Here is a 17,364-nt window from a genome sequence, read left to right as displayed (position 1 = left end):
AATATGGAACTGGTGAATGTCTGTGCTCCAGGTGCAAGGGAATTAAGCAATATTAGGTTCTGGGAAAATGTGATGTGAATGTTTGAATCTGGAGAAGAAGTGATGTCTGTGCTTAAGCCTTGAGCCACATTGCTTTATTTCTATTATCCAGCCTGAACTGGATGTTTTGTAGGGAAAACCAGAAAGCAAACTATATGTACCACTTTCCTCACTTATTTTTGTGGCATTGAGAGCCTTGTGAAATACTAGAATGCACAGTTCTGTGAGCAAGCTAATATGTTTTCTTACCACAGGTCATTTTTTGATCTTGTTAAACTGATTGCTAGACATAATCCCTCTGCCCTTCCTTCATTATCATCCCCCTTTTTAGATTTACAGCATCAATATAATAGTGTGTTCAGTGGCACCTTCAAGCCTCTAACACATGGACTTCTGCTGTTTGAGCTTGACACAGGGGAACTCAGGAAGCAAGATACAAGCCCAGGCAGGTATCAGTCTAGCCTTAATTTATAGAGGTTTATTTTCAGAAATACTCTTTGTCAATAGCAACAGCATCTTCTTCTGTACAAAAGCATAATACTAAGAGAATGTTTTGTTATTATTTAATTGTTGTGGCAGAAGTTCACTGCTTATTAGTGTAAACAAAGATGGAGAAAAAAGTACTATATGACTCATACCTTTCTCTAGACAGCCTGGAGGTTTCACTCATTTTTGTTTTCCAACTGTTTCCTGAAATCCCTTTTAGCTGCTTCACTGTCACTCCCTTAATCCACCCAATCTGATGAATCTGGAACACTCCTTTCCCACAGAAATTACCTGACCCTGATCAATCCTTCTGGGGGTAGGCGTGGTGGAAGGATAAGAAATAGGAGAGGAGTTTAAGGTTGCAGTCTGGATGGAATGAAGAAACTGAGTGTGTCAGTCATCATATGCAATGTCCAGGAGCCTTTTGTTTGGATTTTCTGCCCTCAGCTCCCCTATTTTGTCCTCACTGAGTTCTTCTGTCCTCCTTACCTTCATCCCAGTGGTGTTCAGTGAGGGTGTTTTTATCATGCTTGCTGCTTTGCAACCTTTTTTTTTTTTTTTTTTTTTTTTTTTTTTTTTTGTGATACTGAGGAGCCTCAAAAGATACTGATGTGGCCTCAAAAGATACCTGGAGCAAGACCTTCAAGTATCCCCATGGCTTGACTATTTTTTTAAAGGTGCTGGACAAGATCAATGCATTTTGTTTTTTCTTCTTATCCATTCCTTGCTGGATATCCTATAAAGGCCCATTTATCTTTCAGAGTGATACTCTGCACAGTCTTGATGGGTGATGTTTACTGCAGAGCTGAGCCAGTCCTGGGCAGGAGCTGGCTAATGGAACAAACAGCTGCTTCATCCCAAGAAAGTAGGCAGGAAACCAGTTATAATTACGAGCCTCATGGCATAAACCGACAGTTTTCAGGAAATATTACTGCTGTGTATTATTCCTTACACTTACATTTTTTTTCTATTTCCTGCAGCTTGTTAAATATACAACGGTTCTCCTTTTCCTTCCCCAGCACTGTACCAATGTTGGACGCTATATTTAGCTCTTGTCAAGTTACAGCAGGCTTTTTATAATCACAAAATAGTGAAAAAAAAGGCCAGCAACACAGTAAAGGCAAATATTTGTAGCATATCATAAACCTTTCTTGTAATCTAAATATTTGGAAAGAACAGGGCTGTAGGAGGATGCAGTACTTTTTAAGACATGGAGAAGACAAGAAGCAGCCTCTTAAATGTGCTGACATGTTGGAGAAGACTTTTTGCTGTGGCATAAGTGAACAAAAAGCCTTCTTCCTTTTGTTCAGAAAAAGTCACCTGACGGAAGCTGATTTAGAAAAGCCAATGTTAAGACTGTCATTAAAAAAAAATAAAAATAAAAGCCCAGCTGGTTCAACTGGCACATGGAGGACTGCAGTTGACAAGAACCACGACCATCATCCCCAGAGAAATAAAAATGTATGTTATCCCAGTTGATCTTGAGGGACTCATTAGCACTCTGAAAACACCAATTGTTTTAACCTTTTCCTTTAGCAAACACTGAAGCAGAAAAGCTTGCAGTGTGGATTGAGGAACAAGAAGTGAGTTGCACAGTCTGTTGCTGTAAATGGCTTTCTGCCAAAACACCCCCACATATGCCTGGTACAGTTTTAGTTTCTGACTGTTCATTTTTAAGTTGGTTTATTCTGAAAAAAAAAAGCTTTTGATTCAGTTTTGATCCTATTTTATGCTATTTTATTCTCAGCTGATTGCTAGCTTTTCCTTTCATGTCCTCTCTGTCATGAAAGATGCTGCAGCTGGGGAGCCATCAGAATAATTAAGGTGGAGATAATCAAGACTTTGTTGTGAGGCACCACAGGCAAATTCTGTACTGCAATCTCTGAAACCAGGAGTTAAGTATCACGTCCCCCAAGTATTTCTATTTTAAACTGTTTTCTAGGGACATTCTTTTGGGGCTGCAGAAATGTTCCTACATTTCATTTCATTGCTCAATATTCTTAAACTCTGGTTTCAACAACTATCAAAAACTGACAATGAATCTGTACACCAAAGAGATTTCAACCTGTGAGTTGACACACAGAAATGCAACTCACTGTGTGCAGCATGTAGGAAATGGTGAATGGGTGTAAGTAATATCAAAGTTGTTTTCATTCAAATGTAACATTACTGAGAGTTATAGAAAGTCTGTGGAATATTTCAAGCATTAGAGCAGCAGTCTGTCAGTAGAAATACAGGTTGTATCTGTTTGAATCATGATTCAATTCTTAAAAACATCCTAGTTCTGGTAGTATATCTTTTTCATATGCATTGTTACCCTATAAATTACCATAAAAATTGCCCTTGGTTTTAACTCTAATATTTTTTACTTGGCTAAGTGCCTTTTTGGTGGCTGAACTTAACATTCCTGCTATCTGGTGCCATATTCATGTTCTCATACCCTATTTATTCTTTGCAGATCAGGAAAAATGTGATGATGATGAGATGGAGAGACTTTACAAGTCATTAGAACAAGCAAGCCTGTCTCCCATTGGTGATCGTCGGCTGTCAACAAAGAAGGAGCTCAGGAAGTCATTTATCAAACGCAGCAAAAACCCTTCCATTAATGAAAAACTCCACAAAATTCGAATGCTGAACAGCACATTAAAGGTGAGGTCACAGAGAAAGCCAAAGACAAGCCTGAGAGAGAGAAGCATTTGGCTGCAAAATGAAGCAAGCATAGATTTCAGCCAAAATCTAATTACATTTTTGCTTAAATCCTCTGAGAATTTGGTTAAGTTTTTAAAATTCTTTTCTACTTCATTCTGAATACTGATCTGTGTCGTGTTGTTAAATTTGAAATGGAAGCAGAGGCAATCGTTGAGAAGGGATCCAGGGACCCTTCATGCAGAAGTTCCAGCCCATCTGGAAAATTTAATAAAGAAACCTTCTCTTAGCTGGAAAACTTGCAAGCTAGGCTGAATGCACTTAGCAGGGGAGCCTTAAAAAAGGAAGAGCAGACAAATCACATTGATGATAAAGGACATGAAAAAATGACCCTGAGCTAAAAAAAGTTCTCGTTATGTGATTATTGGAGAATGTACAGGATGTGCCAAAGCTATTGTAAAGACCTCCTGTAACTAAAATATTTTAATAACAAAAGCATCCTGCTTTTATGTTGGAACCATATAATGAACTGGAGGGGTTCAGAAGGTGTTCCATGAAAGGGTCAGTAAGTCTGTCTCAAATATGGGGATTTATGAGGTTATTTACTCACCAGCATCAAGTATCATGGGATTTCAAAGCCTGCTTCTGAATGGTACCAAGGGAAACAGAAAGCTTAATCATAACATTGAAATTGAAAGAAGAAAGAATAAATGCAAACCTGGGTTTTCACTTGCTCCCTTTTGAATGCATTAGAAGCAGGAATTGAGTAACTTCTTTGAAGTCCATGTATTTGGCTTCAGGCACTGTACACTGGAGAAAAGCATTAAAGACCTCTCCTATCAGTACAATCACTGATTTGATTATTTGTTGCAATGGGAGGGCTGGCTTTGGCACCCCTGGCCTCTTAAACTTCCTGAAGGTGCAGTTGAAAAGACAAGTGGCAATATAGTCATTCTCCTTGCTGTAGGGCTCTAGGCTTTTCTAGGCTCTGTATGAGACCTGATGAATTCTCTTCTTGGTATCAAAAAGTCTTCAATGACATGATATTGACCACAGCAGTATTCATCTGCATCAGTAATAAAGTGAGCCTATCATATAATTGAGTTTAAAAAGGTACTCCTGTTTTATGTGTCAGGAAAATAAATTATGGAAACAAACTGCAATTTTAATCTCAGTTAGTAGCCTCCCTAATACATCTATGAAACAGTAAAAACAGTATCTTGTGGGACAATCAATTTCATTAGCATGGAGCTGACTAAAAGCCTAGAAGCCTTACTGCCAGACATGAGCTTTCCAATGGGGGTATTTTCTAAGCTGTGATTATCAGTGTTTATAATCTTAAGCTGGTCTTACTGCTTGTATTTAATATGCAAAATCATTTTTTAGTGTTCATAATGTCTGCAATGTGCTGATTTTTTTTCTTCAAACTGAGAACTTGAAGGATTGACAAGACAAATATAGAACAGATATTTTCTTACGGACACAGAGTTCTGTACTTATCAGCATTTGTTAGCCTACCTGAAAGGCAAATGCCTGCAGTGGGAATCTGCCATATTCTTTGCACCAGTGGGATTCTGTGGCTGTGAAGTAAATTTTCTAAACAGGAGATATTAGAAATTTAAAAATCAGGAAAATTTTCTGTCAGATCCATATTTACTCTGCTTTATTTAAAACCCTATTAGTTTGAGACAAGTGATTTATGCAAGATTCAGTGTAATTTCAATTTTGGACTTTTGACTCCACCTCTTAACAACAGATTAATGTTGCTGCCACAATATATGATTAACAAGACGTGCTTCGGATAGTTTGGAAGAGAGAGAAGCTGTGTGCAGATGCATCACAGGCTTACTGACTGTGGGAAATAGATTTAGTGCTACAGGAGCATTCCATGGCACGTAATTTTGCCAACAATTTTGTCCACTGGAAATATTCTTCTTTTCCTTTTACCTCCCTATCTCCTGTGCTTTTTTTAGGCTAACTGTGCATATCTCTGCATCAATGCCTGAAATGGTTTTTTACGAGAGCTGAATCTAGGTCTTGAGGGTCAGACCTGTGTAAACTTTTGAAGAAGTTTTTGTGTTTCCAAAGCAGCTCAGACATTGTGGGAATTGTCACAGTTGACAGTTCATTAGAGTAATAGTGGGATGTGGATGTGTGAGCAGCCACTGGCTGCTATCAGGAAGTGTCATGAGTGTGTGGGAGTATTTTCAAGGTGTTTTCAAGGCAACCTCTAGCAGAGTGTCCTCAGGCATGATGAAACCAGTGGCAGCAGGAGAAGATAGTGAGAACTATTGGAGATGGTGAGAACTATTCCATTGCTGTCACACACAGACTCAGGGAGGATGGAGCCGAGAAAAAACAGTAAAGCTTTCTTCCTCCATTAACTGTAACTGCTAACTAAGGCTTCTCTATCCTGTGATCCCTGCATGGATAGGCAATAGGGGATGGAAAAGCAACATGGTTTGTTGTGTCAGAAAATGTGAAGACATCAACAAGTATAAACACCTGAAAGGAGGGTGCAAAGAGTTACACAGGGTGCCAGGTTCTTTTTGGTGGTCCCTGGTGAAAAGAGCACAAACTGAAACACAACAGGTTCTCTCTGAACATCAGGAAATACATTCATCACTGAGACAGTGACTGAGATCTGGGAAAAATTGCCCTGAGAGTCTGTGGAGTCTCTCTCCTTGGCGATATTCAAAAGCCATCTGGACATGGTCTAAGTATACCTGCCTGAGGAAGGAGGTTGGACCAGATGATGTCCAGAAGTCCCTTTTAACCTCAACCATTCTGTGATTCAGTGACATACAGAGTTTTAGTCTCCCTTTATCAGTGACTGTTCATCATTTACGATCACATCAGGATGCCCACAATTTATGGTCTGAACTGTTCTTTTCTAAAAGTAGAGACCAGATTTATTAGTAGTATCTGGCAGGACATGTATTAGCAGCAACATATGCTCTAGCCGCACATAAACTCAACTGCCAAGTCTATGGATTATATCCAAAATTATTTTCTGTCTAATTCTCAGAGCATGGACATTTATAATATGGTCAGGGAATAAGTATTTTTTGAGAGAGAAAGTTAAAATTGGTGTGAATTACTGGCAAAATTGCTGTTGTGTTTAGTTTCATGCTAGTACTAACTTCCAAGACAGTATAGCAGCACTTAATTTTCACATGAACCTCTCATAAAGTTTTGCTAACAATCCTGTAAAATACAAATTCTACATGAAATCATAATCTTGCATTCAACTAGGACGAATTTCTGCTGTGGGCTTAACTTTGATGATCTATGTTCTAAAAATGGGAACAAGTTGCCAGGAGGATGGATAATTGACCATGTCCTTGTGACAGGGTTCTGTAATGTTCCTGGAGTGCTTTTGTTTCAGACAATGAGCTTGACAGTTTCTGTGGGAAATAACCAATTGTTCTCTTCCTAGTGTAAGGAACATGACCTGGCCACAATTAACCAGTTGCTAGAGGATCCAAAGTTGACAGCAATGAAGTATAGAGAGTGGAGGAACACAAACATCATGCTGGTCCAAGATATCTATCAGCAGCAGGAGGTCCAGGATGTGTCAACAGAGAATAGCGAGGAACAAGAGCTGACTCGACAGCCCATCATTGAAAGTGCTATCTGAGGCCATGGTCTGATGCTTCACTGCAAGATTCTTCCCCTTGAGTCTTCAAGTACAGGCACTTTAAACTGTTGCATTTTGAGGCTTGTTTTTTCCAAGTGTTCTTCAAGAGGAAAACAATCCTTTCTGCAAAGCTTTAATTCCTCCTGCAAAACTCATGTCAAGTCAAAAGGGCGAATCCCTCAAATTAAAAAAGCACGCCTGAACTTGGACTGCGTGCCTGAGAAGACTATTTTAAGAAACAGAAATGTTTTTTCATCTTGGGAGAAGTAAACTAATTATGTCCAACTCCTGCAAGCCACAGAACTGTATAATATGAACTGTATACATGTGAGATCCTTGGGGTTGCTTTAACCATGTAACTTACTGTAAAAGGAAGCTACAACAATGCCAGCAGGGTTTACTCTACTCTCTACCTTTTTACCCTGTAAGGTAACTTGATGTATGAATTTTTATCTCTACATTCATTCACTTTCACCATGCTATCGGTTTAAACTGAGACAAAGACAGTAGTAATTATGCATGAGTTTATACTACAGACACAGTCAGGCACCTAGATTGTGCTCTGCCTGTTGTTTTATGAGTTCCAAATTTATTTATGGACTAGGTCCAGGTATTGTCTTTCTATGTGAAGAAAAGAAGGTTTCTCAATGTTTGCTAACATGCAATTTACTATTCAGTGAGGCAGCTAATGCTTCAACAGGTTTCAACTTTTCTTATGGACTTGGCAGAATTCCTTGGAAGATTATTTTCTTCTTTCTCATTCTTGACAATTGTGAATATATAAGGTACAAGTTCATCCCAGATCCTGCTTAGAAAGCTGATCAAGTTCACAAGCCAGAAGCTAAATAATTAAATTCTTGATGTGGATCTGAAAGTGTACAACATAGCTGCATATATTTTTGTAAATATATGTCATTTTACGGCTTATATGAATGTGACTATGTATTGTATATCTGTTCTATTTATATATATTTATATATGCTGATTTTCCTAGCGTAGACAGGAACACATGGACCAGACCAACTCATGGTGAATGCTTATGGGTTGACATGAAATGCCTCTTTGGTTTTTGTTCCATTATGAATCACAGTAAAAGCTCAACAACTGAGACTATCCTGGGGCATCTGCTGTAGCTTTGATTTCTGTCTTTCTAGCTTTGAGTTTTAGATTTAGAAGATGTGTAAGGTTTAGATTAAGAAAAACTATTTCTAGAAACAGTTTCTACTGTTTCTAGAAACTGTATGCCACTTCTGGAAAGTTTCAGGATTCCCCTATGGGCAATAAATAAATGTATTTTCAGAGGTTTTGCTGCAGGATTATAACTTTTTTACTTCATTGTTCTCAGAACAGGTTTGGCTTTTTTGCCTCCCCATCTTATGCATATGTAGAAGGAAAAGGAACCTTGTAAAGTGCTGTATTTTGAAAAACAAGACAGCCCACTGTTCTCTAATTAATGCCACCATAGGAATAGAGGCAGTTTGCACTTCTGGTGGCCATTTCGTAAACGCATTCTTTGTCATTAGTTTTCAACACAGTTTATCTTTTAAACCAAGATATACTATACAAATGCAGCCATATTAACTCTCTTTATACATTTTATGTTTTATCATAACTTGACTGAGAAAACTTTAGTCAATGGTGTTACTGGGAACGTGAAATTTTTTCCACCTAGGTAGCTATTTCTGACTGATACAACATTTTTAACACTCAGTGGCCTCCCTTTTAAAAAAGGGGATGTGGAGTTACATTCCAGTGCATCCAAAATGTCATTTAGGGCTGTAGTGAGTGTGAGAAGTGAGGAGCAGATGGTGAGCTATAACAAAGGGGAAACAGGATGAAGAATGTAAGTTCCTTTGATACAGGTTTAATGGGAGAGGATCAGGGGAAATGGGGGCTAGTTGAATGCAGAAGAAGGGCTATGCTTGGGATAGCACTATAGCTTCAGATATGAAAGGGATTTATCAGTGTGATGGTAGGGGCTGATATTGACTCAGGACTTAAGAACTGGGGCTACTCTGCCAGTGAGGAACGAATGTGAGCTGAGACCTGGAAGTGTCACAATGACTAAATGGGGAAGCAGGAGTAAAATCCAGGTTGGTTAAAAAGAAAACTGTTTTCAGGAAATGAACATGTGAGTGGGGATTTCATCACTTCAGTAGTTTAGCTAGAAGCTGTTAGAAATAAAGCAAGCTCAATACCTGTTGCAATTTGACTTAGAGCCAAATTCCTAAAAAAATCCCTAAAACTGAGCCAATTTTAAGATTTCCTTTTTATTATTCTTCCACCATTCCTAGAAAACCCTTTGAACAGTAGACCTCCATGGATGTCCCACTCCTGAATAGCATCCTTCAAAGAAGATGCACAGGTGGGAGAGGACTTCAACTTGACTTAATGTCAATAAACTGAGCTCACATTGAAAGTTAGTAGTGTAGGGATTAATCTGCTTGGTCCACCTCAATTTAAACTAATTTGAGTTGAATAATTGATAAGTAATGGAGGTGAAATTGAATGTACACTTGAAGTTTTCTCTTGTAAGTGTAGACCTCAATTTCTTACGAAACAAAGTATGTGAACAACACATTTCTTCAAAAACTTCTTCACTTAGATCTTAATAACAAGCAAGTGCTCAAATGGCCTCTCAGACTGAGACAGACTAGTCAGTGCCTTGCAGCTTTGAGCAAAGTTCTGATCAACTCCATTTGCTGAAGCAGATTTGCACTATACAAAGGAAAGCATTATGTGGCCTGCACATGTTGTGTCAGCTCTTTTCACACTGTGCTTGTATAAACATAGACAAAACAGGTTTCCAAAATACAGAGACAGACAAATATCTTCAAACTGCCCAAATTCTACTTCTGTTTTTGATAAGATTAAGTGGCTTAAAATAGCTTTTTAATTACTCTCAGATGACAACTAGATACTTATTGTTGAACTACTGAGTTTCTGAAAACCTGCTGAGGATGGGCTGCATTGCCCTCTGAAAATTGCATAAAATTCTTGTCTATGAATTATGAAGTTGTTATTTTAAGAAATTTCTATGTGTTCAAGAAAATAAATGTATGAGTTTTACGCAAGTGCAATGCTGGGAGTCTATCTCCATTCTCTTCAGCTACTATTCAGACCCAAAACAAATGGAAAGTTTGGGGAATGTGAAATTAAAATTGTAACAAAATAGGATTAATTTTTTGTCACAATCAATGTGACAGTTTTCACTTGGTTCATCATTTGTCTTTGGGCTGCAGAGCAAAATGAAAGCCATAATCAGAGAAAGAAGCATGCACAAGCTGACAGCTACAACAGGTGGATGCAGCAGGGAGCCACCTTGGGAGGAGAAACTTGGACAATTCTGTGCTCCACTTGGTGATGCTTGGGGTAAAAGGTATCTGCTGGTCTGAATTTGGAAGGTCTGCACTGCTGGTTCACAGTGCAGGGAAATTGTGCACACCCAGTGAATGTCTAAAAGTCTTTAATCATCTGCCTCACCAGACTTCTTTTGTGTACTTTTTTTTTTTCAGGAAAAAATGTGCATACATGCACGTGTGCACATGCACACTTATTCCTTTGTCAGTAAAACCTTTTGCTATTGGTACAACTACTGGTGCAGCTATGCAGATTCTGAAGTAACTAATGACAATACCTGATCTCAGCTGTTCCTGCACCCTGTTTCTGGTGGCTTTCTGGAAATTGAATATCTCTCTTTTGTTGGTGTACATCTCAACAATGAGAGCATCTCATTGTGTACATCTCAACATCTAAAGAATGAGCTGGAATCACATTTCTTTTCTGAAGATGGGAGAGGCTTCATGAGGGGACAGTGACTTGTTTCTGAATCTAGTTCTGATGATTTACAAGTTAATGGGCTTCAACTGAAACAGGAATAAATAGTGTACTACAACTTTTTTTTTTCCCCAGATAATTTTATTTTTGCAGAAAATATTTATATTGAGGGAAAAAGCTGGTTTAGAACAGCCAGAAAAGGAGGGGAAGAAAAGAAGTATTTTATTTAATACTATCTAGAATTTCAGAATTGTGAAATTATTTCTAATTGCAAAAAAGATAGAGCATACTGCATCTGTTGTGTGAGCCATGTGTAAGCTTACATGTCTATTATAGATAGAACATGAATACTTGTATTTTTTAACTCAAACAAGCAAGATACTCCATGTAAGCATATTTCTCCATAGTTCTGTGAGGAAGTCCCTATGCTGTGGCTGAAGTTTGATTTGGGGGCTTTGTTGTTGTACCAAAGTGACCAATTGCAGTGAGGGCCTGGGTTTGCTTCATTTGTATGAGACATATCTTTCTGCTAACAGGAAGCCAAAGTGGTTTTCCTGTGGTAACAGAGCCAAAGTGGTATTTCCTGTTTTGTGTGGGGCATTTCAAAGCAGCAGACATTTTAAGATGTCAGTCAGTGTTTTCCTGATGGCTTGAAGATTAATCCCATTTCTGCCTGCCCCCAACTGATACATTCTTGCCTTTTTAAGAACCAGCTTCATTATTAACAAAACAAAAAATGAGATGAAAAAAAGAAAAGGAAAAACAGAACAAAAAATCTCTGAGCTAAAATCAAGCTGAAGGTCTTTTCTCTGTGCATCCGTTAGTGGGAGTTAATCTTGCCAAAAGCTGGGCATTTCAACAATGAAAAAACTGTCACATATTCAGAATTGTACTACGTTCCTTGAAATTTGCTATGGGAGAAATTCCAAGACCCGTCTGCTTTGGAAAAATGAATGTTCCAATTTATTTCCTCCTGGTAAAAATCCAAAAGGAGTGGCTTGTATGCTGGCAGAAAGCTAAAAAATGAAATATGCATGTAATTCATGGATAGTTCATCAGTCTTGATGTACTACCTTGAAAAGACTGGCTCTAGATGACTTGGCCTTTAAAACAGAAAGTCCATTTCTTTGGGAAGTCATTGCAGCTACCACAATGTCTGAGGCCTATGTACCCCATTTGGCCCACATGAGGTCCATGTTAAGGATATAAGTGTAGGGCATTTCTATAGGACAAATAATTTCTGGCATCAGAACATAGTTTAGGAGCCATGGATCCGAATTACCTTATGACATACCCAATGGCAGTTTCATCTTCTCCCACCTAAAAATAAATAGAAGAGGACATGAAAACGTCTCCCACTGTCATGTGCAGAGGAACTAGCACTTGGACTGGCAAAGATAAGTAATCACTTATCTTTAAATCACTTTATTTAAGAATGTTTAGCAAATTAACTCACCCGGTGAAATGCCAAATATGTATACTAGTAGCAGCACTCTTTTGCAAAGCTTTCAATGCTGAGGACTGGCAAAAAGGAGGAATGGCAGTGCCTGTTCTGTTACCCTCTGTGTGGGCAAGGAAAGCCATGAATAGAGGAGCATTTGCAAGGCTATCTGCTAGGCTGGGGCAGGGCCTGCAGCACCTTGAAATATCGAACCCCAGTTTGGTATTTTTTCTGGTAAATCTATTTTTTTTCCCCCACTAGTTTAAAACTCGCAGCATAATGTTTGCAGTCAGCACTGCCTTTTTACTGCTTGTTGCCCACACATGCGACTTGTTTTTAAAGGAATGATACACACATCTTGCAGAATGAGAGCCTTATGTTTGCACTTGTCAATTAAACACTGAAACGAGAATATTTTGCTCAGCCTGCTTTTTTTTTTGTTTGTTTGTTTTTATTTTTCCATGTGGATTTTTCAGTTTACTGGTATGTAATAAAATTAGGATTTGCTGGTTCTTTAAACAAGTAGACTCACATTGGAAAAGACAATGAATGGTTTGACTGAGGAATACCTTCCACTAGTTGGCCATGTAATTTTTCAAACTGCTGTTAAATTAGTTAATTCTCTCTAATTGGTTGCTGTAGTCACCCTTAAGGAAGAATGTCCTCTTTGGGCAGGCATGGGGTGTTATTGCATTTTTTTAATTTTTTTTTTTAGCTCACAGAGCAGCCTGTTTCGATTAAAAGAGTGCTGGGATCCTTGTCAAAAGAGTTTCAGTTTAGTTGGACAGGCCACATGGATAGCAGCACCGTGAAGGTGTATTTCCTAAGAAACAAGCTTATCTAAGGGCTCAGTTGCCCTCAAGAAAGAATGTCCCCACCTCCCTCCATTTACCCCATCTCCTACATGCACCCACTGCTTGCTTTGGTCCTAATCCACTCATCATTTGGCACCTCTGCCAGCTCATCTGAGTCAGCAGCAAGAAAGAGGCCCATCAAGCTGGATAGTGCTCTACTGTCATGTTGAACAACACTGGCTTGTGGCTCGGTGCCTATCAGAGCCTTCATAAGGGAGGCAGCTGAATTGTGTAGGCAGACGCATAAGGAAGAAGAGCTGCATAAGATGGAGGGAAGAGGGGGACTTCTTCCTTTTAGGAGCAAAGCAGTTGCTTGACTCAGCATCCCACAAAACTATAGCTTCACTTTCACCTGGTGAGCATTTTCCTTTTTTCCCCCTGCAACACAGAGCCATGAAGACAACCTGAGGGAACAGTTTGCATGAGGGGTTTACTGTGATGCCCGCTTGTGCTTTTGCTTTCTATGCTTCATGCAGAGCAAAACATTTTGTTTCTGGGCCTGGAAGCCAAACTGTACAAAAAACAATGCTGTATTTCCTTAGGATCCATCCTGGCATGCTTGTTGTGGGGATATTGGTGCAGGCACTACAAGAAAGGTAGTGGCTGGGAGGGGAGCACCATGCCTGTACCCATTCACACATGCCACAAAGCCACGCCTTGCTGGCTTGTTTTCCTACCTCTTGTTTTCCTCCCTCCTGTGGTAGTACAAAACAGAACCACTTCCAAAGTTTTATAAGAACAGAAATGAGTAGCTCATCATGATTTGGGCATCTGTCTTTTGTTTGCCTCACCAGGCATACAGAGTCCTTGTGAGCCTGGGGTCAACTTGTTCACTGGCATCACAGAGGACAAGATGCCATTCCTGGCATTTAACCTTATTTCATCACTTCACATTTTGGAAAGGCTCAGTCATCATTTTTCTGACATTATCACGGGATGTTTCTTTTTGCTGGAAAAAAAGTACCCACTACCAGCTGTCAGGGAGAAAGTTCCTGAGGTGTCTTCCTGTGCTCAAGAAGTGACCTAGCTGTCACTAGGGAATGTTTAAAATTCTCTGACAGAGAATGGGTAGTACACGGCATACCGTGTATGGTGACAAACTGCTGTTATTCCGATGGGAAAATGTATCTTTCCTCTTTCCCTGCCTGGGCAGAGCCGCATCAGATTCCTAGGTTGGAAACCGCTGCTACTTGCTGCTTCGCAGCCAGTTTTTCTGATGGATAAAAGCGATCCCTTAGCACAGCCTGCTGGCTGCTAGCGAGGTAGCAAGCATGGGAGAAAAGACCAGGTTTTTAAGAGGGGAAGTAATAGTGTTTCTGCTCAATCTACATCTGAGCAGGCTTTACAGCGAGGTGACAGCCTTTGCTGCAGGTGGGAAAAGGGAGATGCTATCTGGTCCACCGGCCCTCTCCAGGCCTGAAACAGAAGTGGGAAACTGAAATCAAGAGCAACCTGAGGATGAAGAGGCTCTAGGAGGTAAAGGATGTTAATGCCTTGAGGGGCCATGGCTGGCATAAGGAAAGGAGAGGTACTGAATCTGAGGAGTAGAAGGTGAGATCATTGCCTGCAGGGAAAAAAGAGAAACCAGTGGAAACCCACAACCTGACATATAGCTGATGTCTCAGGGGGTATGATTTTTAGTATTTGGTCATTTAACACTCATTAATCTCATCCAGTAACTTGCTAAGGCTGTTTTGCAGACCATCCTAAAAGACAAGGGGTGAGAGGTTGGAAGCTGTTTGTGGAAAACTCTCTCAGGCTGGTGTTAAGGGCTGTGGCATGTTTTTGTCCTTCATGAAATGGATGAGCAAATATGATAAGAACCAATATCCACTGTCATGCTGTGGCACAGGAAGACGCTGAAAATTCAGCAACATCTTTTGTGTCCTCTGGCCTTTCAACAGCAGCCACGTCCTAGTAATCTATGGCTCTATCTGTGCCCTTGCGCCCCTGCCTTTGAAGTAGAAGATATGTTTCTAAGGTGCATTCTCTTAAAGCTTATTTTTATTACAGGTAGTAAATTCAGTTCACCTCAGCTAGCACCTAAATTAATAAATTACAGCAGCAGTGAAGATGACTATAGTTGTGATGGCCTTTCCTGTGTAGTTTGAAAATTTTACTCTAAAAATGCCATGAAGAGACCCAAATAAGATGTCATACTGCTGTAAAACACATGCATCACCTTTCCAGCTTGATGTGATATTTCACTATGGCTATCATTTGTTTTCTGTGAAATAACTTATCCTGCTCATCTTGCTGATTACAAATGCAGCAATTCAGATGGTATGTCTTGTGTGCTGTTTCTGAACTGTGTTTTCTAACACATGAAATAGGATGAATTATGGTGCTGGTTGAAAGAAGCAGGTGAGAGTCTCAGGACTGAAGCAGCAAACAAAGCTCAGCCGTTTGGAGACAAAGGCAAAAATGACATAAAACTCTGGAAAAGGGGATATGGGAATCTCATTAATTAAGCAAAAGATGAAAAAAAGTCCCATGAGAAATGAGAGGAACAATGAAGGAGGCAGAGATTGTGTGGCAGCACAGATCATACAAAAATCCTAGTGTGAAGGAAGAAGGAACCCCCGGGGAACAAAGTCCAGAAGCAGGAAGGTTTTGGGCTGGTGTGGGAGCATAGCTGCTCTAAGTGATCACAGGACAACCTGCCTGGGCCATATCCCAGTCAGGCCCAGATACTGGGCCAGAAGAATGACAAAGAGTGGGGCCAGCCTTCCCTCTGGCTGCTAGCACCCAAGCTAGCTGTTCTTTGACATGATTCTGATTTATGTATCTAGACCCACAGAGAGCTTCTTAGTCTCTGTCCACACTAGACCTGTTCTACTTGTGTTCTAATTGTCACTTTTGTCAGTATTAACCTTAAATGTAACTTGGTGTCTCTTTTTAAACCCAGCACTACCGCAGGCTCATCAGTCCTTGATTACATGAGGGTCTACAAAGTAGTCAGAGTCTAAATACTGCTTCAAGGTTTGTAAACATTCCTCTAAACTTTTTCTTCAGTTCCATAAGTAAAGATGGAAGCAGAGAGCAGAAATTCTGGATCAGCTCTGACAGAGGAAGTCACAGTTTGACTGTATAAGAAAAAGAGTTGCAAAATTATTCTTTTGTAATGTACACGGTGACTGGCAAAAAGCACATGTGAACTTGCTCAGACTTGGAGACTGGTATCTGGCTTGAGTGTCTTCAGGTGACCTCAGCTGCTTCCAAGGACTTTGTTTGCAAAAGATAAAGCTTCACCTTTAGATGTGGATATACTGAAAACTGCTGTATTTGATACATTCATATTGTCAGAATTAGTTTTTGAGTTTCTCATGGGTCTTTTCTTAAATGCACTGAGCCAGAAGGTGGGGCTGGTTCAGGCCTGGTGCAGGCAGAGAGGCAGATAAGCCCTGCAGATTCTTAAGGAATCTGGGAGCATCTGGAACCACTGAGAGGTAGTTGACAGACAGAGTTTCCATGAAGGGCTTCTCTTTGACTTGGACCTTCCTCTTAGGAGCTCTCTTGAAGAAAAATGGCTGTGGGAAATAGAAAACAAACAAATAAATAAATTTATAAATGGATATTTTAGGACCACAAAAGGAGATAACAGTGCAGCCCTTTTGCTATTAATGTTCCACTGCCTCTCTATGCTTTGAGTTGCACCTCCTGCCCTGCTCCCTAGGAAATGCTTTTGGCATCAAAGGTAACACTGTGTGAAAAGTAGTGATGTATGGCAAGGCACTGGGCATTCAGGCATGTTAAAAGTATCAGTGTAACAGAATGGGTTGATTTCACCACAGAAGGATGACTCTGGTATACTCTTAATGGTAATAAATTTCCTGTCTGTAATTTTGTTGTGCAGAGGAAGTGCATGTGGGTAGAAAAGATAATTTAAGGATCAACATGTTGGATGTAGATTTGAAGGACCTAAGTCTGATTTCCAGTCACAGATTAACACGTGTGATTTTGATTAAATCTCAGTCACTGTGTCACCTGTTTGTAACTTGGTAATGAGAAGTGTCTACTGCAGAGGGCTGTAAATCCAGCAGCACTTCTTCACTGATTAAATAGAGAACAACATGGAGCTGCCCATACAGGCAGTGACAAATCAACAATGACATGGTGGACATTTCAGATCTTGAAGATGTATGTGTGAGTTGCTGATGGCAGTATGGAATCACAGAATAGTTTGGATTGGAAGGGACCTTTAAGGGCCACCTAGTACAATCTCTCTGCAGTGAGGAACATCTTCAGCAAGATCAGGGTACTCAGAGCTCTGTCCAACCTTGAATGTTTGCAGAAATAGGGTTTCTTCTATCACCCTTCTGAGCACCCTGTTACAGTGTGTCACGACCCTCACTGTAAAACAATTCTTCCTTATATCTAGTCTAAATCACTTTTTCAGTTTAAAACCATCACCCATTTTCCTATTGCAACAGGCCCTGCTAAAACATTTGTCCCATCTTACTTTAGGCTCCTTCAGGTAC

The 17,364-nt window shown here is 39.9% G+C and overlaps 1 protein-coding gene across 2 annotated transcripts in view; it reads left to right on the top strand.

Moving 5' to 3' along the window:
- The window catches only part of IPCEF1 (interaction protein for cytohesin exchange factors 1), a 44,782-nt gene extending 34,773 nt beyond the window's left edge, over nt 1-10,009 (top strand). The window contains exons 9-10 of one of the 2 annotated variants that reach the window (XM_071740607.1): nt 2,984-3,174; nt 6,611-10,009. In XM_071740607.1, the coding sequence (XP_071596708.1) occupies nt 2,984-3,174; nt 6,611-6,811 (392 nt within the window). In that variant the 3' untranslated portion in view covers nt 6,812-10,009. The remainder of the gene's footprint in view (nt 1-2,983; nt 3,175-6,610) is intronic. The other variant, XM_071740609.1, reaches the window with a different exon arrangement.
- The last annotated feature ends 7,355 nt before the right edge of the window (nt 10,010-17,364 follow it).

The sequence above is a fragment of the Heliangelus exortis genome, chromosome 3, assembly GCF_036169615.1.
Source record: "Heliangelus exortis chromosome 3, bHelExo1.hap1, whole genome shotgun sequence".
NCBI lineage: Eukaryota > Metazoa > Chordata > Aves > Apodiformes > Trochilidae > Heliangelus > Heliangelus exortis.
The sequence above is the reverse complement of the archived record's forward strand: the minus strand, read 5'-3'. Positions and strand labels throughout refer to the sequence as shown.